The 26,813-nt window shown below is 29.8% G+C and overlaps 1 protein-coding gene across 4 annotated transcripts in view; it reads right to left on the bottom strand.

Annotated features, from left to right (window-relative positions):
- The window catches only part of mwh (multiple wing hairs), a 73,800-nt gene that overhangs the window by 7,376 nt on the left and 39,611 nt on the right, over nucleotides 1-26,813 (bottom strand). For 3 of the 4 annotated variants that reach the window (XM_080161029.1, XM_080161026.1, XM_080161028.1), the window contains exons 9-26: nucleotides 26,123-26,171; nucleotides 25,634-25,748; nucleotides 24,107-24,246; nucleotides 23,745-23,937; nucleotides 23,527-23,582; nucleotides 22,957-23,037; nucleotides 22,605-22,674; nucleotides 21,792-22,019; nucleotides 20,660-20,751; nucleotides 19,749-19,989; nucleotides 19,236-19,467; nucleotides 18,065-18,460; nucleotides 15,719-15,878; nucleotides 14,326-14,558; nucleotides 13,157-13,406; nucleotides 12,844-12,898; nucleotides 12,239-12,381; nucleotides 8,044-8,115 (exon numbers count right to left, since the gene is read on the bottom strand). In XM_080161029.1, the coding sequence (XP_080017155.1) occupies nucleotides 8,044-8,115; nucleotides 12,239-12,381; nucleotides 12,844-12,898; nucleotides 13,157-13,406; nucleotides 14,326-14,558; nucleotides 15,719-15,878; nucleotides 18,065-18,460; nucleotides 19,236-19,467; nucleotides 19,749-19,989; nucleotides 20,660-20,751; nucleotides 21,792-22,019; nucleotides 22,605-22,674; nucleotides 22,957-23,037; nucleotides 23,527-23,582; nucleotides 23,745-23,937; nucleotides 24,107-24,246; nucleotides 25,634-25,748; nucleotides 26,123-26,171 (2,806 nt within the window). The remainder of the gene's footprint in view (nucleotides 1-8,043; nucleotides 8,116-12,238; nucleotides 12,382-12,843; nucleotides 12,899-13,156; nucleotides 13,407-14,325; nucleotides 14,559-15,718; nucleotides 15,879-18,064; nucleotides 18,461-19,235; nucleotides 19,468-19,748; nucleotides 19,990-20,659; nucleotides 20,752-21,791; nucleotides 22,020-22,604; nucleotides 22,675-22,956; nucleotides 23,038-23,526; nucleotides 23,583-23,744; nucleotides 23,938-24,106; nucleotides 24,247-25,633; nucleotides 25,749-26,122; nucleotides 26,172-26,813) is intronic. The other variant, XM_080161027.1, reaches the window with a different exon arrangement.

The raw sequence follows: 26,813 nt of genomic DNA, 5'->3' as shown, positions 1-26,813 counted from the left end.
CAATTTTGTTGCTGTCTCACCCATCATATGTTGAGATAAACACTAAAATTGCAATATCTGCTTAAACTGTTTTTAACCTATTTTTAAAACATATATAAAAAATATACTATGACACCAGTAAAATCAGACTGCAGAGTCCCCAATTAACTTTTTTGGGGGGATTTAAATATTAATTTTTACTGTTGCCGTGGTCATTTTGACCAAAGCAAAAGGTCTGAAATTGATTGTTTAAAAAAAAAATTATTTCCATCGAACAGAGTAGAGTTTTTTTTATTTTTGTATTGATATAAACTGAATCATATAAAATTGTTCTGTAATAAACAATTTAACCCCAAACTAAAAGTTGCTTTTGCTCCCGTCAAAATGATCACAGCAACATATAAAATTGATATTTAAATCCCCCCAAAAAAGTTTATTGGGGACTTAATTCAAATTTGGGCTCTGCAGTCTGATTCTACTGGTGTCATAGTATATTTTTGATATATGATTAAAAAATAGGTTAAAAACAGTTTAACAGATTATGATTCTGGACCCAAAATTACATAGGACTAAAGTTTTTGTTTGTTGATTGCTGAAAGATAAAGTTTCTTGGTCTAGAATTGGTATGTGCAAATCTATTAGGTATTTTGTTGGTGAAACAGTTTTATTTTTATATAATTCTAATGCATATAAGGATAATGTATTTTGAGAATAAACTATTGAGTCTTGTTTACACAGGCCAATATTTTCACATGAAGATATTGTGTGGAAGTGCTTTTAACATATTTACATTATAAGTACAAAATAGTTCACAATGTGTAAGGAATATAAAATTTATGTTGCTGCAATTCGCAATATCTTAAGTCACAAATATAATTTTTATACATTATACAGGGTCATTCAAGAGAAATGATTTTTTTAAAAACTTAATTATGCATAGAAAATAAAACAATTATGTAAAATCCTTTATATATTTGGAAAACATATTATGGGACATTTATGTTTCAAATATTTAAAAATGATTATTTCAACAAATTATGCCCTAAAAACCGGTTTTTCCAAAGGCCTTTTTTTTCAAAGATTTATTGATTTAAAGGTTGTAAAAAATGCACACATTTTTGAAATTCAAATTGCGCAGCTTGTGTTAATAGTAGAAAAATGTTATGCATATGGTTAGAATCGTCATAGGCTCTAGTTTCTTAATATATAAGAACCATTCCTGTGCTACGTATAGTATAGGAGCTACGTGGTAAAATGTTCCAATTACTTAAAACTTTTCATCCTTTTTCTCACATTTTTCAACATAGCTCCTAAACTACAAATAGCACAAAAACGGGTCTTATATTTTCAAAACCTAGAGCTTGTGACGGTTATAACGATATGCATAAAATTATTCTACTATTAACACAAGCCACCAAATTTGAATTTTAAAAATGTGTGTATTTTTTTAACACCCCTTAAATCCATAAATCTTCGAAAAAAGGCCTTTGGAAAAACCGGTTTTTAGGGCATAATTTGTTGAAATAATTATTTTTAAATATTTAAAACATAAATGTCCCATAATATGTTTTCCAAATATATAAAGGATTTTACATAATTGTTTTATTTTCTATGCATAATTAAGTTTTTTTAAAAATCATTTCTCTTGAATGACCCTGTACAATATCAATATTATTATTATTATTATTATTATTATACATTATTTAAACTTTTTGTCATTGAATTTGTAAAAGAAGGTTTCGTTCATTACTTAAAGGGCGAATATAGGTTGAATATGATATGGGCTTAAAATTTAGGTGCAATTCTATACTTTTAGAATATTTATGCCAAATTTAAAAAAAACAAAAAAAAAACCTTAAGTATATATTGCAATTTTCGTGTTCACTTTAACATATAAAAAATCAGATAACCAACAAAATCGGCTTTTTTATCCTTTATAAGACTTTTGTTAGACTATTTTGCTCAAGTTTGATTGACTACTACATTGGCACGCATCTTAAATAACATTCTATTGCAACAAAAAGATGATGTTAGCGAATAATTTCTTGAATTAAATGATAAAACGTTTTTTCATTTAATTTTCATTTATTTTACTGTTGTGTTTTTGTTTAACAATAAAATAAAAAATGGAAAAAAATCTTTCAAAGAAAATTTTAAAAATCTTTGAATTTTTTCAAGAAAATGTTCGAATTTATTGAAATAATATTTAGTTATTCTAAAACTACCGACAAATCTAAAGCTGAATTATTCAAGAAGATTATTCAATTAAAACAATATTGACTTAGGTAATATTTTCCTATTATTTTTTATTTAGTTATAACTAATGGACAACTGGTTAAGATACGTAATTAAAAATTATGCCCATCTAAGATGAATTCGAAAAGAAGGAATCAACTTTGGAAATTAAAAAGAAACAAAGTATTGTTACTTATTATTTAATTTTTCCTTTTCTTCTTGGGATAAAAAATCTCTGGATCCATCAGAAATGGTTGTAGATAAACATAATTTAAAAAGCCTTCTCCAGAGAAAACAATTAAATTTAATAAATGATAAAACAAACTGCAACCGAGTATTAGCAAGTCAGCCAAATCTACAGATGACTTTAAACAATGTTCGATTGTTACCCAGCAGACATCACAGTCTATCCTCCAACCAATTGTAGATTAAATCCAACCATTTATGGAAACTAGCACTTGAGAGGCCAATGCATACCTACCACCCACTATGTTGTACCTCCTTCCAGTCGTGGATTCTAACTAACCATACAGAACTTCAACAATCCTCTTTATGGCAACCATATGTTTCACAGTTTAGCTATGTTGTACCAACTGAACCCGTATGGCTACTAGCAGTAACTTGTTCTTGTTTTCTTGATTGGTCACATTATATGATTGTAATAATAAGTTTTAAATAAATATCTCATGTGCATAGTTATTTATCGCATCGTATTATAAACAGTTTTCGATGGATATAAAAATGTACAATTTTAAGATTAAAGCCAGTTTTTTACTGTACATTTTTATAATCGTAGAAAACTGAATATAATACGATGCTATACATAAATTTTCAGTATGGCGGAGAACCGGTTCTAATCCACCGTGTATTAATCGGTTTCGAAGATATACTGGAAATGTAGATTATTTTTTTCTCGTATTCATTCGAATCCGGTGGATAGGAACCGGTTCTCATCCATACGAAAAAACTATGTCTAGCATCGTATTATATCCAGTTTTCTACAAATATAGGAATGTACAATCATAAGATTAAAACCAGTTTTTTTAGCCGATGCCTTCGGCACCACGGGGCTAAAAAAACTAGTTTTAATCTTATAATTGTACATTCTATATCCGCGGAAAGCCGTTTATAATACGATACGAGAAATAACTATTAACTAATACTTTTTTCCCACGCATCAGAAATATGAAATTATGCACAGTTATGGAATCTCGACGAAAAAGATTTTTTTATCCAATCTTGACAAGTGAGGTATTTTTGGAAAGAGGAATATATATAGAAAACGCCTATGAAAATTAGAAAATCCGCAGAAATCATATTTGCAAGTTATTTGCAAAAATCTGCAATGCTAATTTGCAAAATTAATTTCATGCCTTAAATGACTTATTTAGAAAGAAATCTTTTTATGAAATGTGTTTACCTATAAGTTTAGAACATACTTAAGGCAAAAAAAATTCTTTAGTGTTACTTTTTTCACCTTATATATGAAAAAAGCAGTTTCTCACATTTTTTGATAAAAAAAGGTATAGGAACAAAAAATATGTTTTTTCTTGATGTAAACACAATAATTGGCATAAAATCTATCATCCTTAATGTAAAAATCAGATATAGAATCCTTTTTAGAGCAAAAATAGTGCAAAAAGTAACCAAGACTTTTTTGCAAAGTATGAAAATCTGAAGAAAATAGTTCTTTTTGATTTTGATATACATATCAGATAAATGTATATAAAATTAGTGATCAAAAACTATAAAACAAGTTATAACTTTTTCAACCCTATCATTGATTAAAATGCACTTTTAGGTTTACTTATTACCAAAGTAGCACATAAAAACTCTTGTTTTTAAGTTATTAAACAAAATAAATTCAAATCAACAATTAGGCGTTTTTTATAATGCAGTAGACCATTTTGTAGTTGTTTTTTTGGCATTTATTTTGTTTAATTACATCATAAAAAAGAGTTTTTATGCACTACTTTGGTAATTCTTAAATCTAAAAGTGCAATTTAATCAATGACATTGTTGAAAAAATTTATAACATGTTTTATAGTTTTTAATCACTAATTTTATATACATTTATCTGATATGTATATCAAAAGCAAAAAGAACTATTTTCTTCAGATTTTCATACTTTGCAAAAATGACTTGGTTACTTTTTGCACTATATTAGCTCTAAAAAGTATTCTATATCTGATTTTTACATTTAGGATGATAGATTTTATGCCAATTATTGTGTTTACATCAAGAAAAATCATATTTTTTGTTCCTATACCTTTTTTTATCATAAAATGTGAGAAACTGCTTTTTTCATATATAAGGTGAAAAAAGTAACACTAAAGAAATTTTTTTTGCCCTAAGTATGTTCTAAACTTATAAATAAACACATTTCATAAAAAGATTTTTTCTAAATAAGTAATTTAAGGCATGAAATTAATTTTGCAAATTAGCATTGCAGATTTTTGCAAATAACTTGCAAATATGATTTCTGCGGATTTTCTAATTTTCATAGGCGTTTTCTATATATATTCCTCTTTCCAAAAATACCTCACTTGTCAAGATTGGATAAAAAAATCTTTGTGGTCGAGATTCCATAACTGTGTATGTATGGAGTTTTACTATATAAATGCTAAGAAATTTTACTTAATAGTATATATTCTCTCATTTTCGAAGCCACTTTTTTTCACAGCCTGCTTCAAAGTAATATATGTCATTTAAATGAAAATTAAATGGTTTACACGTTAAAAAAAATTTCCCACGGGTCCAAAAAATGAATTTAAATGAAAATCATATGTACCATTTAAATCAAAATAAATGGTTCACACGTTTGAAAAATTTTCCCACACATGAAATTCTTGAAAAAAACTTAATTAAATGGATATTTAAACAAACCCAATATTGCGTTTTTTTGCAATGGAATGATAATTTAAATGTTTATTTTTTTAGATTATATACTATTTTATTAAATTTTTAAAAAGTGTAAAAATAATTTGCGTAAAAGTGCCTCAGGAGTATTGACTAGGGTAAATAATACGCCTTAAAGTTTATTATCTGTACAAAGATCATTGATTAATTCTGGATGATATAAATACCCTGAGATGGATTTTTAATAAATGCCGCGTTTTTTCGACATTTTTTTCGACATTGATTGATTGAACGAAGACGATGGGAGAGTATACAACATAAGAATTCAAAATTTTCAAATTAATATTTTAGCCATTTGTATAATGTCTAATACAACTTAAATCCATTTTCGCTGCATATTTATTAATGCATCTTTTTAGATCTGTATTAGACATTATACAAATGACCAAAATAATAATTTTAAAATTTTGAATCCTTAAGTTGTATACTCTATTTTTAACCTTATTTCATCTTGAAGATCAATGCCCCATACGATTTTAACAGAGTATACAAATTAAGAAATCAAAACTTTAAAGTTATCATTTTAGCCATTTGTATAATATCTAATAATATAAATATGCAGCGAAAATGGATTTAAGTTGTATTAGACATTATACAAATGGCTATAATAATAATCAATCAATGTCTAAAAAATTGTCGAAAAAACGCGGCATTTATTAAAAACCCATCTCTGAAGTACGCATTTTTCAACACACACACACACGAAGACACACGAATCGAATGCAAAATTTTCTCCAGAAAAAAATATAAGAAAAAAGAAACAATGTTCACCTATTATTTTTGTCCCCTTTAAATCAATTATAACAATTAGTATATAATTTTCATACTTACATGAAATAAAATTTCTCCTGTAAAGGTTTTTTAAAAAAAATAAGATTTATATACATACTTTGTTGGGGAATAATTGTTAAGAAAGAAAACTTCCAAGATACAAAAAAATACATTGATAACTGGTTTCCACGTTATTACAACTATCATTTAACGAAAGCTTTTTAATTCAACCTTGCTTCGAAGCCTTGTGTTATGCTAGGGTGTTTGAGTTTAAAATGATAAACATGAAGGCATTAATTTAACCCTTAACGTTCCGGTTTTTTTCTATCTCATTTTCTGTGTGTGAAAGAGCAATAAAAGAGTGACTTTTTAAATAAGGGTATGACTCATAACTGAAAGTTGGAAGTTTTTAAATATTTCTATCCTGTCGGTAACAGGATGCGAGCTAACCTGGCAGAGTCATTAAAAAGGAAAAATATTTTTTGAACTTAAACAAAGCATTTTATAATACCAAAATACTAAAATATTCTATAGTAGTACATCCTCATATGAAATATAAGTGTTCGGGTCAATATCAGGTTCCAGGTATCCTGATCCTCCAGGTTTCTATAAATCTTTAAAAGGCTCCTGTGACCGCAATTTTTGACTTCAAGACTTCAAATTTTAAACTTAAGCTTAACAAACATGTCTACATGACATATTAAAATTTCATCTAAATCCGCCGCTTTTTTCCTGCCGGCAGCAGTTGCCAAGAACAGCTGCCGCCGCCCCGAAATTTAGGTTTTGAGATTTCTAATATAAAATATCCATAAAGATAAACATAAAAAATAAGGAAATCACAGCCGTTTAAAATTTTTAAGTGATGAAGGACCTAAAAACATAGTTTGTTAAATAAAAGGGTGAAGGAAGCAAAAACGACAAAGCAGAGTCATTAAAAAGGTAAAAAGGAAAAATATTTTTTGAACTTAAACAAAGCATTTTATAATACCAAAATACTAAAATATTCTATAGTAGTACATCCTCATATGAAATATAGGTGTTCGGGTCAATATCAGGTTCCAGGTATCCTGATCCTCCAGGTTTCTAGAAATCTTTAAAAGGCTCCTGTGACCGCAATTTTTGACTTAAAGACTTCAAATTTTAAACTTAAGCTTAACAAACATGTCTACATGACATATTAAAATTTCATCTAAATCCGCCGCTCTTTTCCTGCCGGCAGCAGTTGCCAAGAACAGCTGCCGCCGCCCCGAAATTTAGGTTTTGAGATTTCTAATATAAAATATCCATAAAAATAAACATAAAAAATAAGGAAATCACAGCCGTTTAAAATTTTTAAGTGATGAAGGACCTAAAAACATAGTTTGTTAAATAAAAGGGTGAAGGAAGCAAAAACGACCGACTTAAAAGTCGGAAATTCATTATGAAACTGGGTACATGCACGATTTTTCTAGCTCTCTAGCTTTAATAGGAGCAGAGATAATAGCCCCATCCCCCTCCACGACAGATTAAGGTCCGGAAAGGGGTTCTACCGTTAAAAGTTTAAAAGAAAACATATTAGAGAGGGAAAATGAGAAGAAAAAAATATTCTAAAAGAGAGAGGGAGTAATATATTATGTGCCGAGTCGTAGTTCAAGAAAGTTATTTATCGCATCGTATTATAGACAGATTTCCGCGGATGCTAAATATAAAATTAAAACTAGTTTTGTTAGCCCCGGGGGCTAAAGTCTTAGGCTAACAAAGTTATTATTAATTTTATTATTTGTATTTTAATATTAGTAGAAAATTGTCTTTAATACGATGGTATACATGGTTTTTTAGTATGCCTGAGAACCGGTTCTAACTCAGCGGATATTAGTCAGATTCGAAGCCATACTAGAAAAAAAGTTACATCGCAAATTATTTCTTTACTTTGAAATAAACGATCAATCCTTAAAAATGTAACAAAATCTGACTAATGGAATAAAAAGTGAAATTTATATTAGACATAAGGACAATTTGAAATACTGACTTTCAGATGTGTAGGGATTGTGTATGCCTTTTGAAGCAAATAAACTACTAAATTTGTTCGTTTGACTTGAAATAACATTTGACATGTTAAATGAGCTACATTGCATTCTACAAACGTATTAACATTCTTACCTTGTTCTGTTAATTCTAATTTCCGAAGGAGAGGGAGTGTAATTTGTTCCAAGTCTCACTCCCACAGGAGAACTAGATAATTATTATAGTCATTAAAATAAACATAGTTAACATTAATCCTCAGAAACTAATTTGTTCAACGTTCATTCTTTACATTCACATACACGTTCCCCCAATTCATTAATTACGGACGGACGGACGGACGGACGGACATTGTGAATTATAGAGTAGCTTCGCTACTAAAAATAATTAAGGATGTTGCTCTCTCTCTGTAATAGGCGGTAACCAATTGACGTAAGTAAATATAATGTTATAAATAAACCCCATTATAAATCATTATTATTAACATTCTATAGAATGCTTACAAAATAATTTTAAATATCTAATTAGTAAAATTTTTAATTAACAAATATTAAAATAAAAGAAAAAATATTTTATGAAATTATAATTACTTGATATTGGGCTATATTGAGAGATATATAAAAATTTATAATTGACAAAACTTTTTCCATGGCTATACTGCACTGTGAATCCGATTTATATCCGTTAGATTAGAACCGATTCTGAGAATACTGAAAAACCAAGTATCATATCGTATTATAGACATTTTCTACGAATAATAAAACAAAACTAAACAATCAAACCGGTTTGTTGGCCTTGGCCTGAGCCCTCTCGGTGCCAACAAAGCTTGAGTTAATCATAAAAATAAGTCAATTTATTATCCGTAGAACACTGTCTAAAATACAATGCAATAAGTCACTTTTCAAGTATGGCTTCGAAATCGTTTTATATGCTCTGAATTGGAAACGGTTTTTAGCGATTCTTAAAAATCATTGGCTTAGCGTAGAAACAATAACGCAAGAAATAGTTGTGTCACAGTCTATTTATGATAATATTTTACATTATACAATAACAAGGATGACAACATCCATAAGTAGCGAAGCACAAAAATTATGTATAAGAATTTAAAGATTAGTTGTCAAAAACATGTATCACAAAAATCACGAAATCTTTTCAACATTTGTTTTAAATTTTTTAATACTTATATATCAGTACTATGACTAACAGACTGACGGCCAAAGTAAATTACATACAGAATGCTTAAAACAACAGGAAATTCAATTTTGATATTTTTAACTAAAAAAATTTTAAAATCGGACCATAAACACCAAAAATATGAGAAAAAATGTGAAAAATATAAAATAGCCAAAAACCTGCAAAAAGGCAGTCTGACCGCCATTGATGTTTTCTTGAAAAGAAAGGAAATTTTATTTTGATAACTATAACTGAAATTTTTTTTGAAATCGGACCATAAACTCCAAAGGTATGGATAAAAATGTGAAAAATACAAAAATAGCCTAAAACCTGCTTAAAGGCAGTCTGATAGTCATAGCTGTTTTCTTGAAATAACAGGAAATTTTATTTTGATATCTAAAACTGAAAAAATTTTGGAAATTGGACCATAAACACCAAAGATATGGAAAAAAATGTGAAAAATACAAAAATAGCCTAAAACCTGCTGCAAGCGGTCCGAACGCCATTGATGTTTTATAGTTAATTGGGTTCCTTAATAATGGAAATGTAGTCAAAAAATTTCAGCCTTTTATCTTTTATAGGAGCCGAGAAAATCTCGTTTCCCCCAAACTAAGACAGACGGACATTTCAAATTATAGAGTAGCTTCGCCACTAAAAAGATTGGTATAAGCCATAAGAGACCCGCCTTAATAAGATTGAACGAAGGTTTCTTTTTAAACGTAGCTCTATAATTCAAAATGTTGTTCTGTCTAAAATACTTTTAAACGTGATTATCTCGGCTCATATTTCAGATGGATTTTCATGTCAACTGAACATCTGCTCTATAACTCAATTGGTCCAACTATGATCATTGGTGCTTTGCTATTTATGATGTCTTCATTGTTTTGATTAGAGTTAATGCTGCTTTTTTTAAATTTTCATTTTATGTGATCAAAGTATGTATCTTTACATAATACATTTCATATTCTTTAAAATTATTCATAGTTTAACAAGGATGACAACATCCATAAGTAGCGAAGCACAAAAAATTGTGGATGGTAATACGTAGAAGTAGATTTAAAGTGTATTTATTTAAATCAAGAATAGATTTATTGGAGAAAATAAACACAAAACCTTGTTTTATTTGGTATGATGAAGACGGTTAAAGTAAATTACATACTAGATGCACATAACAATGGGAAAAAATATATTGAAACTGTTAATGCAAAAAGTTTTAAAATAAGACCAAAAATACCAAAGATATGGGGAAATATGTCAAACATTTAAAAATAGCCCAAAACCTGCTAAAAGGCAGTTTGGCCGCCATTGTTTCTTTTCTTAAAACGCCAGAAATTTAATTTTAATATCTTTAACTGAAATTTTTTTGAAAATTTGACCATAAACACCAAAGATATGTGTAAAAATGTGAAAAATATAAAAGTAGCCAAAAACCTGCAAAAAGGCAGTCTGACTGTCATTGTTGTTTTCTTCAAACTACATGAAATTTAATTTTGATATCTTTAACTGAAAAAATTTTGAAAATCGGACCATAAACACCAAAGATATGGAGAAAAGTGTGAAAAATATAAAAATAGCCAAAAACCTGCAAAAAGGCAGTCTGACTGTCATTGTTGTTTTCTTCAAACGACAGGAAATTTAGTTTTGATATCTATAACTTAAAAAATTTCGAAAATCGGACCATAAACACCAAAGATATGGGGAAAAATGTAAAAAATATAAAAATAGCCAAAAATCTGCAAAAAGGCAGTCTGACCGTCATTGTTGTTTCTTCAAATGACGGGAAATTTAATTTTGATATCTTTAACTGAAAAAATTTTGAAAATCGGACCATAAACACCAAAGATATGGGGAAAATTTGGAAAATATAAAAAATAGCCTAAAACCTGCTAAAAAGCAGTCCGACCGCCATTGATGTTTTATAGTTAATTGTGCTCCTTAATGATGGGAATGTTGTCAAAAAATTTCAGCTCTCTATCTTTTATTTAGAAGCTGAGAAAATCACGTTTCCCCCAATTCATTAATTACGGACGGACGGACAGACGGACGGACGGACGGACATTGTGAATTATAGAGTAGCTTCGCTACTAAAAATGATTAAGGATGTTGCTCTCTCTCTGTAATAGGCGGTAACCAATTGACGTAAGTAAATATATTGTTATAAATAAACCCCATTATAAATCATTATTATTAACATTCTATAGAATGCTTACAAAATAATTTTAAATATCTAATTAGTAAAATTTTTAATTAACAAATATTAAAATAAAAGAAAAAATATTTTATGAAATTATAATTACTTGATATTGGGCTATATTGAGAGATATATAAAAATTTATAATTGACAAAACTTTTTCCATGGCTATACTGCACTGTGAATCCGATTTATATCCGTTAGGTTAGAACCGATTCTGAGAATACTGAAAAACCAAGTATCATATCGTATTATAGACATTTTCTACGAATAATAAAACAAAACTAAACAATCAAACCGGTTTGTTGGCCTTGGCCTGAGCCCTCTCGGTGCCAACAAAGCTTGAGTTAATCATAAAAATAAGTCAATTTATTATCCGTAGAACACTGTCTAAAATACAATGCAATAAGTCACTTTTCAAGTATGGCTTCGAAATCGTTTTATATGCTCTGAATAGGAAACGGTTTTTAGCGATTCTTAAAAATCATTGGCTTAGCGTAGCCAACAAAACAAGATTGATGTTAAAATTTTTGCTTATACATTATGCGATAAATAATTATAAATAGATAAACAACCTGTGCAAGTGTGTTTAGTGTGTGTATCATAATATTGTCAAATATTTTATAGGCCAAATTAAAAATAAAATCTATTTATCTGTGATCTCATATTTTTTCATATAAAAAATTCATTAGTATAACTTTAAAAACAAAAAAATGCGTCACAATCCCCTTTCAAATATCAAAGCTACTCCATAAATTTAAATGTCCGTAAGGTCTATATTCTCCCATTGTAAACAAATACATCAACTTTATTTACTCGGGAAGTACAATAACTACATTTTTCAACTGGATAATAAAAATTCGAAGCAATTCTAGAAATACACAAATCAGACAGACAAGTTAATAAACGAAACTTTTTTTTATTATATTATCTATTTTTCACCTTTCTTAAAAGCTTAAAATATATTACCTTGTGGTGTGAAGTTCTGACATAGACCTTCCAAGTCCTAGAATTTCTGGGCGAGTTTTCAATTTGGAAGGCCGACGTAAAATCTTTGTCTTTATAAACTCCATGGATTTGGACTTTTTCAATGCTGTTTCATGTTTTATGTCCTAAAATTAGAGAATCTACAAGTTTTTTATTCTGTATTATCCCCACATAATCTATTTTAATCCAAGGATATAAATTGTAATAATATACTGTAACTAAAATTTAGATTTTGCACAGGAAAGCTTGTCACATGAATTTGTAAGGTTGGAAACCGCTAGTGCAAAACTTGCAGCCGTTTTCATCAAGTGTGATTTAGCCGCTGTTAAATTAAAAGAGGTCACGAAATTTATATTACAACGCGGCTTAATTTTCTTCCTTTTAAAGTACTTGATTAACAATATGTATCACGTCATATTTCTAAATATTTAAATCCTACTACGCAGATAAATAAAAATTGTGTCTTCATAATATTTTGATAAATATATATTTTACATTAACTTTAAAAACTACCTATTTAATTTTTACAGAAATTTTGTAAATTCAAACTCTAAATTACAGTGTGCAATTTTTAATATTTCTATTACCTCTAAAATTCGTTCAGCACTTCTTGCTCTTGTTTTATAATCCTGATGTTCTTCTCTAAAGTAATAAATCTTTTAATGATTAAAATTATGTGCTAATTATTCCATACTGGATCTTTAAATGAAAATTATCTTCTAACTGATTTAAAAACGTCATCATGCCCGTGAGAAGTTTATTTTTATCTCCCAAGTAAATTTTTCACTTAAATATCTCAACAATATTTAGTTTATTTAAGGAAAGCTTCAAAAAAGTTACAAGTACATTTATATTACATAATACACACAATATTTTAATTTTTGATTGATTAATATTTACCTGAAACTATTAATATCCTGATGAAAACTTTCAGTTCTTCGCAACAGCATGTTCTTTTTTTCCTTTAAGGCATCAGAATTAAAGAAAGACTTGTGCCGCTTGATTTTGTTGATAAGATGGCTGGATGGTTGGTGGTGTTGATCTACACGCGATCTGCTCTTTTCGTGTAATGGTTGATGAAGTTCAGCTCTAGATCTTTGATGAGGTGGATATGGCAGGTACCCAAAAGAACTTGCAGATACTGTACTCTCTGAATATTTAAATTAACTTTTATTAAATTAATTATGCTTATTGTTATGTTTCGACTATGTAATTATATCGGTGTGAACGTAAGTAATGTTAATTTATATTCAGTTCTCTTTCCCAGTAATTACAGTATGAGAAGGGGTGTATTATCAATAAATATCAGCTGAAAACACGTATCCCTAAAATTATAAATTAACTTTAAAATATGAATGTATCACACAAGGTGTCCAGCGCAAAATAGAATTGATATAGGGCTAACAATCAATTCCTTATGTTCAAGAATCTGAGGTGTACTATAAGTGAAAATAAGTAAAAAAAAATAAAGCATAACATTTGTCTTTATTGTTTATTTTTAAAGCTTTTCTATAATTAGAATCGGTCCGACCTGTTATTTATTACTTTGCAGATTTTTTTTTCTGTAAGCATTATGGATTTTTTATAAATATCCCATAAATGGTCAGTAGTAGTCTGCAAAAACCTTTCTTTTTGACTAAGATAACTCAAACAACAATTAAACTTTCAGTTTTTCTAGAAACTTTTTAACCTTCTTCAGATAAAATAAACTTTTTGTTGACATTTTTGAGTGGTAAAACAGCGCAAAATTCCACTGTGCCAGATACATCCCCCTAATACAGCCAAAGACACACTTCTTTAATTTAAACCCCACTTAAATTTAAGGGGGATGTTAAAAAACATTTGCGCACTTCTCGCGTCAATTTAGCAATTCAAGGATATTTTTTACCTTTGAGTGGGTGGGTAGACATTTAGGGGGAGGTTGAACCCTTTTATACTTAAAATTCACCCCTGTTGTTGTAATACACATGATTACAATACCGAATCCAACTATTTCAAGTAGCAAAGTGATACTAATTAAAATTTGTGAATTTGTCACAAGATAGTTGGACTTTATGTAAATTACTAACCCATTGTATTTACTGAATATTCTCTTTGATCCAAACTACTCCACCCTTCCATAACTCTGTTATCGCCGATACTTGGAACACTTGCACTAAGATGACCCATCCTGGCAAGTCCAGAATTATCTCTGAATTTTCTCTGTCTGAATGGATCTTTGGAACTGCTTAAGCTTGAATCTCTGTTGTAGCTATCAATACTCGATTCTCTAATGTTACTTGTTACATGAGGCCAATAACCTGAAAAGTTTGGTGTTTTCTAGCAATTTTAAGATACAAAAGTTCAAAGAAATAAAATAAGCAAAGCAGAAATTTCACCTTTTATTGTACTTAGATTCTTCATGATTACTTTGAAGAATATGGGTGGGGGGGGGGGGGGGGTCAAATATGACACTTTTGCGTAAACAGGGAGCATAGGCTTAGTCTTATGAGTGAGAGGAGAGGGTACACCCCAAAAGAAAAAAGTTTACTTTTGGGGTGTATTTTTCTTATGGTTAAAATTTTTTTTATAGGTCTCCAGGTTCAGGTGCTGCAGGCTGGAAGGTCGTTTCTCGAAAGGTAAAAATGAAAAAAAAATTTAGTTTGAAGAGTTGGAGATCAACTTATTAAACAAATATGCATCTTTTCGGATGTTATGAGTATATATGAAGAAAAAATAAAAATCTGCCTCCAGGTTAAGCACCTGAACCTAAAGTCCGATTTCAAAGTTTTCTTCAAATGAGATCAAACAGGTAAAACTGAAAATTTTTACTTTCGAAGCTAGAACAAAACTTATTTTTAAAAAGTTGCTACTTAATGGATGGTATGAATTAATTTGAAGAAAAATTTAAAATCAGGCTCTAGGTACAGGTACTGCAGGCCTTCAGGTGAATTCTGGACAGGTAAAAACTGAATATTTTTATTTTTGAAGTTAGAACAAAACTTATTTCACAAAAGTTGCTACTTTTAGATAGTATTAACTCATTTGAAGAAAAATTTGAAATCGGGCTCCAGGTTTAGGTGCTGCAGGCCTCCAGGTGGATCCTGGACAGGTTCTAACTTCAAAAATACTTAGAGGTTAACTTATTAAACCAAATTTGCATCTTTTGTGATGTTATGAGCAAGAGCATATATGAAGGAAAAAAATCTGCCTCCAGGTTCAGGTCCAGCAGGCCTCCAGGTGAATTCAGGACAGGTTAAAACCGGAATTTTTTCCTTTTAAAGCTAGAACAAAACTTATTTAACAATAGTTGCTACTTTATGGATAGTATTAACTTATTTGAAGAAAAATTTTAAATCGGACTCCAGGTTCAGGTGCTGCAGGCCTCCAGGTGGTTCCTGTACAGATAAAAACAAAAAAATTTTTACTTTACATAAGTTCTACCCGCACCCCCCTTATTTCTATTTATAAAACACCATTCCTTTGCCGTGACGAGTAGCGTTATAAATATCATCAATACTGTTCAGAAGTTCTTCTCTCTCCCAGGCCGGATCTGGCCGGTATTTACGGTCAATCTGATACTTGCGCTCAATATACTTAGAATTAGACATGTTTGATGGGCTGCCATTTTCACTTCCATCAACTAAAAATATGATTATGTAAATAAACTTAAATAGGATGGACATACAAATGACAGAATACAGACGCCGTAGTGTCCTATATTGATTAGGATCGGTTATAGGATTTTAATACTGAAATAACCATTAATTTAGCCTAACTGTAGCCAAAGTTAGATTTTTTCCTCACATACTTAGACGGAAGGTCTTATAAAAAAACAGTATGCGGAAGTCATAGTGTCCTGTCCAAACGTTTCAACCACTGTTTGTAATCTACAGAAGGTGTTAATCATAATTGGGTTGAACTTCAATTTATCGGCCATTGTCTTATATGTACAGTATGACCCTCGAAAAAGTATTTTTTAGCATCTGCAGCCCTTATTTCTCAATGAATTATTAAAAAATGTATATGTCCTTGTTCTCTATAGATTTCCACATAAGTAGATATAAAAATATTATTTTTACCTCCATTAACACCGGAGATTTTTAGACCTAAAGTTTTGAAAAATTAATGGAGGTAAAATTAAAATTTTTATATCTACTTATGTGGAAATCTATAGAGAACAAGGACATATACATTATTTAATAATTCATTGAGAAATAAGGGCTGCAGATGCTAAAAAATACTTTTTCGAGGGTCATACTGTATATATTATTATTTTTTTCCATTAACAAATTTTGGTGCTAGTTTTTATATGCATGGTTACCATAAAAACAATAGAATTTTTTTTTATAATTCTAAAGTTTTATGGGTATTGTTCAATTAAATTTTTTTAAAGGAATTAATAGTTGATTATTATATAACATAATACTAGGTAGATAAATTTTATTAAATTTTCAAAGAAAGGAAATTTTGAAAATTTTGAAATTTTACCCCTATTACTTTGGAGGACAGCTCCCAAACTCCAGTTTTAAGTTAAATACTTGTTGGAGATAAAATTTAGCCCAAAAAGTTAAGAAAAAGTTTTTTATATGATAAAAAATGCTTATTTAAATAAAAAAAAATTAGGGTTGTTGTATTTTCTAGTTGTGATGGCGGGTGAAAACGCCCCCACCCGTTTATTTAAGAAATCGTTAAGGGTTAAAGAAGCAATTAGGTGATGGTGACCCAGATGGTATCACAGTACTTGACCATTATGACAACCTATCTTTTTAACTATGTTCCAATTTTGTCTTTGTTGCCTTCTACAATCAAGAGAAATCCCTAAATATACAAACATGTTTTTTTATAATTTCGCCAATTCATAAGGTATATATTGTAGTTTTTAAAAGATGGTTATAGTTTTTGTTATATTTTGATACTGGAGGCTTTCTACAAGTAGAAAAAGTTTTCATAGCGGTCATGTACTTTGCATGGTATCACCTGAGTCACCATCACTACTACTTCTTAACACTTAAAGATTTTTTTATCAAACGGGTGGGGGCGTTTTCACCCACCCTTTTCAATTCCGATTTTAAGCAACTTTTAGTTGACCTAGAGAGCTAAAAAATATTCAGCAGTTTCCTTTTGTTATATAGAAGTTACCACTATAAGATGATTAATCTGATATTTTGCTTCCTTATCACTTTTATCTTTAAATCTGCTCCTAATAAAGTTTGAGTTCTATAGATTTTTTTGTGATTTCCCTTTTTTACATAGAATTTTCCGCAACTGTATGTACCTCTTTTTTTGCTTCCTTACCCCTTTTATTTTGCATTTATCTATAGGTCCTTTTTATAGGGGTTGAATATTTTATTTCCTAATGTTCTTTATTTGAAAAACCATGAATATCTACCCAATATTAAGTCATATGTATAATAATCAATGCACAAATCCCTAATAAAAGCGTAATTAAGAGAACAGTATAAAAAGAGAATATTCTATTGATTTTAAGGTAACCAGCCATATAAAAAAACTCCCAAATTTGCATACTTTTTTATTATTTTAATTGATTTTCCATGAAATAGAAAGTTTTTTTTTTCAAAACTGATTCAGTATCTTAGGTCGTAAGGGCTGTTTTGTAAGTATTTTTGCAGAGTTATGGCCAAATATATGATCAAACACATAACAAACCAACAGACTTTACATTGACACCACATTTTTGTTTTTGATAAACCGAAAGATATAATCTTTTTACTTTCAAATTGAAAATCACTTTTGTCCAAAGTTTCATGAGCAGGTTATCATAATTGGTACTTTTCATCCAAAAAATAAAAAATAAATTAAACATACTTGAAATATCCTCTTCTAGAAAATGATTATCTAAAGTGTTTGTATGTTCTTTTATTCCTATACCAAGTATATCAGGTATTATTACTTTCTCAACATCCTCATTCTTTAACTTCTCTTTTATCTGTTTTATTGGATTAGGAGACTTAACTCCCTTGTTCATGGAAACATAATCTCCATATCCACTGATTCTGAAAAAATCTGAACTTGTTGCTATAGATGGTGACTTGGCTCTGGCAGCAGATTTAGTACGGCGTCTTATTGGAGCCCTGGGAGTCCACTTTACATCTCCTAATTCTTCATCATCTGAAGAGGCAAGAATTGGAGAGGCAGACTCGTGCACAGAGAGTTTAGTCTGTATCACCTCAGTATCAGCAAGAATACTGCTTCTTTGTACTTCTAGGCAAAGAAGGTGTATTAACTTTTTTGCTATTTATTTAAGATAGCTAGCCGGTTCTTTTAGTAAGTAGTAGATGTAAAATTTTTCATAGAATTCAGATATGCAATCGGAATTTTTGTAGACCTCTTATTTTTGAAGTAATTTAATTTTTTTTAAATAATTAAGTCGGTTTTATTTTGTTGCGTTTTAGTACCTTAAAACCGACTTAATTATTTTTTAAAAAACTTAAATTACTTCAAAAATAAGAGGTCTACAAAAAAAACCGATTGCATATCTGAATTCTATGAAAAATTTTACATCTACTACTTACTAAAAGAACCGGCTAGCTATCTTAAATAAAAAGCAAAAAAGTTAATACACCTTCTTTAAAAGGTAAAATATTAGAGTGGAAAAAGGGGGAGGTAGGTTGTGCTAAAATTTCGTAAGGGTGTGAGATTTGTGGCTTAAAAACAGTAGTAGAACGATAATAGTCAATAAATATTTTTCACTAATTTTTTTGTCTTTAGTTCTTTTCAATAAGGAACACACATATTTGGTGAATATCATCGTTCTACTACTGTTTTTAAGCCTTAAAACTTACACCTTTACGGAAATTTTAGCACAACCTACCTCCTTCTTTGTCAGAAATCAAAATGTGTCGGATCCGTAATTGGATGAAACAAAGTAAACAATTTAATTAATATTTTTAGGTGGGTAGCAAATATGTGCTTACTTGACAATAGGCGGCAGTTCATACAGAACTAGCTTGAAATACATTTTTTATTATGCAAATACCTTTAGCTTTTGGTTCAATTGTTGGAGGTGGGGGAGCAATTCTGCTTTTTCTAGATTCTGATCTTTGTACTCTACACTTAGTAGAATCATTTATTTCTTCCGTTGTGTATTTTCTACTTTCTGTTCTGATAACTGAATTCAATTTTCTAGGTGTTAATTTTGAATTATCCTGCTCTGATCTAGAAGCAGTTTTTCTAGCTGGCTTCTGAATACTTGTGTAGATTACTCCTTCCTAGAATACATAAAAAAATAAGTATATGTAAATTTAAATAGATATTTTATTTTACTCAATAATAATATTTTATTTGCAATTAAAAAATAAAATATTTAGTGATAATATGAATAAAAAGAAGCTTATTCACTTAATATTTATTTATATATTTAGAATTTTGGTAAATATCTTACTAATAATAATGACGTTCAAATTTAGGAGTTTTAAAAAATTCCTCTTTCCAGAAAATATACGTAGATTGTTTCAGAAGTAAAATTATTACTTAAAGGAAACTAACATACCTTATTGTATGATTCAGTATTTATACCAATGTCAACTTTATCATTAGCAATTTTTTTATCACTAATTCTATTTTCAACATGTTTTAATTCGGTATATTTGACTTCATCTTCAGTATTGATATAATTTCTACCAGTCTGAGCATCTGAATCTATTTTTTCCAAAGTTTCATGGTCATCTGTAGCTTCAAGCGACGAATTTATCATTGTTGTATCTTGAATCGTATTATTGTTGGCTCCACTCCTAAATAAAAATGTAAACATGTAAAGATTTCTGTTGTATGTTTTTAAGATATATTAATAGAAGTGCATTTTTCTCTAATGTCCGTCAGCTCGCACAAACTTATTAGTATTTTTGTGGAATCGCCAAGATTTTTAATGAAGGGAAGCCCCAAACATTAAAAGACTAATAAGGGGAAGATAAATATATTGTTAATTGTCCTATCCCTGTATCCAGACTCAACTGTTTACAGATTTATTAACTTTTTGATGTGAAGTATTGCAATTTTCATATTTAATTCTGATATGCCCTAGGGGACAGGATAACGCTAATGATATTAAAAAAATGGTTTATTAGATAAAATATTAAATAAGTAAAAAAAAGAAGCATTCTGCGGCCCATTCTTTGTGAAATGTACTCAAGGGCAAACAATAGTATCATTACACAAAACACGAAATACATATATTTTAACCACTTGCAAATCTAGTTAACTTTTGAAAATTGAACAACCATAATTTTTATCATTTCACAACATTTAAATTAATTAACTGCCCATAAGCAAATAGTAGAATTTTTTAAACTGATGTTATAAAGGTAAATGTGTAAAGAAGGTACGTTTTACAAGGCTTTATTTAAAAATGCTGGCTAATTGTGAACACTTTTCCTTTTATGATTAATAAAGCATAGTACTCACTGAATATCAACCACAGTAAAATTCTTAACACCAAACTTTTCACAGAATGAATCAATAGTGATAGTTTCTGCATCGAATGACGTAGTTTCATCCTGAATAAATAATAAATAAATAAATTTAAATATTTTCATTCAATATAATTTGGTAACAAGGTAGAAAAGTTTCAGAATGATGAAACTTTAATTAAAAGAGTAGAATCCGATCGGTTCGGTGGTTACCGAGATCTTAAGGGACAGTCGTACAGACAGACAGACGGACGGATGGACAGACAGACGGACAGACATCAAGCTACTTTGTATTATAAATAAAACTGTAACCTCTTATATAATTAACATCTTACCCTTTGTAAACGTTCTATAAAATAATGATTACAGTTTTACAATAAAAAATGGCATTTAAAATTATATCTTCCAGTAGTTGAGGACAAAAATATCTTTAGTTATCCCATACATTTTGTAGCATATCTTTGGTTCGGTTGATATGATTTCAATAGAAATTAAATTTCCGGAGTATTTTCTATCACATCACACTTTCATTCTACAATTTTCTTTTTGCTGTGCAAATTTTGATGACATAATAGGTAACTGTTTAAGTAAGATATTGGCTGTTATTCCAATATATTGAATGTGTTTATGTTACATTTAACATATTTTTATCGTTCATTTTTCCATTAACATTATATGATCCCTCAATATAGAATTTTGTGGAAAATATTTCGCGGTTAGTCCTCTAGAGGCCAAGGGTGGGGTGAGGGGAGGCGGTGAATACGACTTTCAATTTTAGTTTAAAAAAGAAAAGGTGAAAAACTTCTTGGAGGGGCTTTTTTCGATTTCTTGTCGGACGATGGTGGTATCGACCTAAAAAATAGTTATAAGCCTCCCCATGACCTAAGAAAAGACCCATATCAGTACGCATATTCAGTCAGACACAGATCCTGCTACGTTCATTTAAGGAATAATATAAGTTGCACTTTATATTTCTGAATGTTCGTTTATCTCTGCGTTTATCTTACTATCATACTTGTATGCCTTTCCTTTTATTTTATTTAGCTTAAATGTCTAGTAATTTCAACGGATAGCGCTACAATTTCTAAACTATATTAAATAAATGGATAATAAAAGAAATAAATTACCTGACATACGTTTGCTTCAGTATTGATATCCTCTACTATAGTTATAGTAACAGGTTGAGCTGTATATGTTTCTACTCCAGATGCTGCACTACCTCCTATACTAAATTCAGTCTCAAACCTATCCCGTAGCTTAGAAACAGTATTCTCACGTTTTAATTGACTTTGAGAATTGATAGCTTTGGTCTTATTTATCACAGAATCTCTTTCCTCCGTGCACACTTTTTCTTCCTTAAATAACAAATTTATGATTATTCTAATTCCAGTCTAGGTTTTTTAACAGATTAACATATTTATTTAGTTAGTTTTGATTGTATAAATAACAGAAAGCTTATTCTGTCTTAGTGTCAAATGTACAATAGATTTTAAAAGGAACAGATATTTAGTGTTTATAATCTATTTAAATTTGAATGTTTGCACAAATCAAATATAAGGAAGCTGTTATTGAAATATACTTAACGGTATAGTGCTAAATTACATGAGGAGTTGAAGACATTAAAAGATATTAGCCAGTGTTAAATATGTATTACAAAAACACTTATGACTTTGTTCTTGATTTTGAGACATGACTATTAATATCTATTTAAATTTGAATGTTTGCACAAATCAAATATAAGGAAGCTGTTATTGAAATATACTTAACGGTATAGTGCTAAATTACATGAGGAGTTGAAGACATTAAAAGATATTAGCCAGTGCTAAATATGTATTACAAAAACACTTATGACTTTGTTCTTGATTTTGAGACATGACTATTAATATCACTGTTGTTTGGGGATACAAAAAACCTTAAATAATTAACATTATTATGTTTACCTTGAAAAATGAAGTAGTTTCTTCTGAACTATGAATGGAGTTTGGATCATTAGTTTTTGATTTGGTATTTCTAAAACAATGAAAAGTTTAAGTTTACAAATATTTATGTGAATACTTTGATACAACTTTTTGTAATGAAAATATTGTTTTATACATCCCATTCGGACGAGTATCCTCAGAGATCTTTAGCTTCAAACAACAAAAACGTTACTTTTTATATTACAGGATATGTATTATAATATGAGGATTGGTTAGACAAGAAGCTTGTCAGTCGTGCTGTTTATGTAAGACCCCAAACAAGCCACAGAAACAAACAGCTGCTGAACTCTGGTTTTTATTTGTAATAACATACTTTTTGTTTGTTGAAATATCTGCCTCTTGTTTATCTGACAATGTTGAAGATTTCTCAGACTCAGAATCTATCCGTGTTCTCCTAAGACACATGGTATTGTTCACAGAAATAATATATTAACGTCCAAATAGAATTTAGTTTAACCCAGGGGTAGCTATTCAACAATCAATTCTACAAAAATCACGTAACCTTGTAAAGTATGGTGTACGTATATTTTGTTTTTTTCTTTTTGGAATTGAAGAGGGGTGGGTAAGAAGGGGATGAAAAGGGGAAGGGGGTTTTGGGAAATTTTCCTTTAGAATTACCTGTCAGAATATCATACCCTGAGTTTAACCACTTATTTAGAATTGTCCCTTCTTCGTCCAAAATTAGATTGATACCTTAATATAGGGGTTTGGCAGCAACGATCACTCTCAATAAGTGGCCATTAAACAGCTGTAGCTGCTGAAACGCTCATTAAACCAGCTTAAACAATACTAAAGTATCAGCAGCGATTTGAAGGCAAAGCTGCCAAACCTGCTCAATAACAACTATATTGGCTCAGATTAACAAAAAAAAAGTAGGTTTTACCTTCCGTTCCAATTATCGGGTTGACTTAGAGAGGTATCACTATGTTTGCCACTATCCTAAAATTGATTATTATATTTAAGATTATATTCAAGATTTTATTTAGAAATTCTTTTAATTAGTTAAAATAAGTCGGCAAGTAAAATGTCACAATTTCTTTTTATTTTGACCTAAAGATAAAATAATGTTTCTGAGAGCAACAAGATTAAAATATGTATAACCTGATCACTAGATGAATCGATCTCTTTCTGTTCACTTGTCCATATTTGTTTCCAGACAACCTGTCCTTTATTATCTTGCCAGGAACTATCTGGTTTCCCTGAAACTTGCCAGCTCAAATTTTCCTTTGGCTGTTCTATAGTAATTCTAGACTTAAGTTCTTCATTTTCACCCAATAACTCCAAATTTTTCTCTCTACAATATAAAAAATTCATATTCTTATGTAATTCAAGTCAAGGGTATACGTGCAGCACAAAGTAACACACATGCAAAAAAAAATATGTTCGCAAAAGTGGGTCAATTTTGAACTAATATCTTGAAATATTACCGTAAAAATGAAAAACGTGAAAGCTGCCAATCTTACCTCAAATTGTTAACTTCAGCTTTCAGCTGTTCAACAGATCTTTGAAGTTCTAGCTGACTCAGAACCAAATTATTGACATCAATATAATTTGCATTCCAACGATTTATTTCTTCTTTTAACAGTTCACTTCTAGAACCAACCTAAAATATTCATTCTATATTAAAATTTTGTGATGAAAAAATTCAAATTGGTTAAACAGTCAAGATCACATTCAGCAGCTCGGCTTAAAGTTGCCTAATCATAAGCCTAAGCTGCACCATTAATTATCCCATAAGCTTGAGCCTTACTTTCGAATATAAAAACCGCAGCTGCCTAAAAACCTTGATAAAGACCAGCCGTGAAAGAAATAATAATGATTATTTATTATGGTCTATTTTAATAAGCGTTGTGGTTGTTTTCTCAGAGATAAGACATTTGGTTGAAACATAATTCCCATACATCTCTAGGTATTATGTATTTTTCTAGGAATGACATTTTGATATATGATGTAAAAGAGACAATTCTTTAGTTTTATCTATTGTTAAAGAATAACAGGCCTAGTTATAATGAAATAAATGATAATTTTATTTTTTAGCCCCCGTGTTTTTAATTGAATGTACAATAAATTAAGTGCATAAGAAACCGGAAGCAGAATTCACATAATTACATATAAATTGATTTTTAATCAATTCTTAGATATTATTGAAATGATAAAAAAAAGTATCTGTGGGAAATTTATTTAATTGAAGGACGCTTCTCTCAGCAACATTCTCAGGCAAAAGCAGCAACCAAATTAATTTTAAAAGAAGTTATTTAATGATGGAATAGTTTTATTGAAAGCAATATCTTTTACCTAAACTACAGAGCTAACCGCATGCATAAGCATACGGAAGTGGGGGCCAATACAGGGGCGTCCAAGCTTTTTATTTTGGGAGGGGTAAAATTTTTTAAAGGGGGGGGTAATTCGTTTTTTTGGGGGGGGGTAAAATGGCGAAGCGAAGCGCGCCGCAAATTTTTTTACCCCCCCCCAAAATTTTTACCCCGGGGGTAAAATTTGCTTGGGGGGGGTAATTACCCCCCCTAAAAAATGTTAGCAGTGGTAAATTTAATTTACCCCCCCTAAACTTTACCCCCGGGGTAAAATTTTTTGGGGGGGTAATTTAAATTTTATTAAATATATAGTATTAAAAATGCGCGCGAAGCGCGCAAAATTTTTTTTTTTATTAGAGATTTTTTAGGGGTAAATTTTAAATGGGGGGGGTAAAATGAAAAAGATTTTTTTTGGGGGGGGGGTAATCGCCCCATTACCCCCCCCCCCTTGGACGTCTATGGGCCAATATCCCCCTCTTTTAGAGTTAGGAAGGCCTACCTTCCCTTTTTTGTCAAGTAATAAACACCCCCCTGGTAAAACCCTGTGTTCATCACTGAAGTGTGTAGGTACAATAAACACAGTGACGAAAAAAATAGGTTAATATAATTGAAGCAATAACACAATATAAAGTTAATACCCTTTTAGTTACTTTGTGTAACAGTTTAATAATAATGTACCTGGCTTACAAGTTTAGAGAATGGTTGAACCTGGAATCCAGCCTCTTCCAGTTCAGCTTGGATATGAACCTTTTCTCTTGCATTACTTGCTGTAGATATAAAGGTATTCAGGAATCTAAAAATAACATCTTGAACACTATGTTTTTAATAAAAGCATTACAGTTATGCCAGCATATAAAGTTTAGTACTCATGATAATGACTCTGTGCCAAATCCTATGTATAAATTTCTTAGTCTATCCTAATATAGGAAAGATTTCCTAAGTCTTTCCCTTATATCAGACTTAGAAAACCCTTACTCCTAGGCTAGCCAAGGAAAATTTATATGATTTAGCCCTATGTTTGTTACACAACAAATAATTAAAAATGTCACCTAATTATAAGTATACATCCTAACTCCACTTTTTTCTTTAATTCATGATTTTATGTAAAAACTGTTTATATACATACATATATATGTATTATACTATGTCAAAAAGAATTATATTTACCTGAGACAAGCAATTTGAAAGCCTCCACTATTGTGACTATTCAACATTCCTAAACATGGTTTTAGTAATGACTCTACTGTTCACTTTGAAATTATTTCTAATCCTTTTTGAGCTATTATATAAAATACTCATTTTTAACATTTTAACATAATTATAATTGTATAACTAGTCACTTTGATTTGTATTTAGTATAATTTTCTTTACTGTGCATTGTGCAAGTCAATCTTACTTTCAAATTTCAAAGAAATATTTAGGGCTCTATTCCTTCTTTGTACACAGAGCGTATGAAGGTGCTTTGACTTTTGTGTCAGAACCTAAATTGGGACATAGTGCATTTCATTACCCTAGGTTAGGTAACTTCATTTCACTTTTCAATAAAATCTAAAATGCAGCCGTTTTTGAGAAAATTAGATTTAATTTCAAGTTTAATTTTCATCCACTAGGAGTTACCGCATAATCATGACAAGAAAAGCGTTTATCTATTTAAATTTTTGAACAACTTTGCTTTTATAAAGTCTGTCATAAAACCTCTCTATATATGATTGATAAAATTTGAACTTGAAATTTTCAAATATTATTTTCTCAAAAACGGTTGCATTTTAGATTTTATTGAAAAGTGAAATGAAGTTACCTAACCTAGGGTAATGAAATGCACTATGTCCCAATTTAGGTTCTGACACAAAATTCAAAG

This window comes from Acartia tonsa, chromosome 5, assembly GCF_053477335.1.
Source record: "Acartia tonsa isolate MP-2025a chromosome 5, ASM5347733v1, whole genome shotgun sequence".
Classification (NCBI taxonomy): Eukaryota; Metazoa; Arthropoda; class Copepoda; order Calanoida; family Acartiidae; genus Acartia; species Acartia tonsa.
This window is presented reverse-complemented; position numbering and strand designations above follow the sequence as displayed.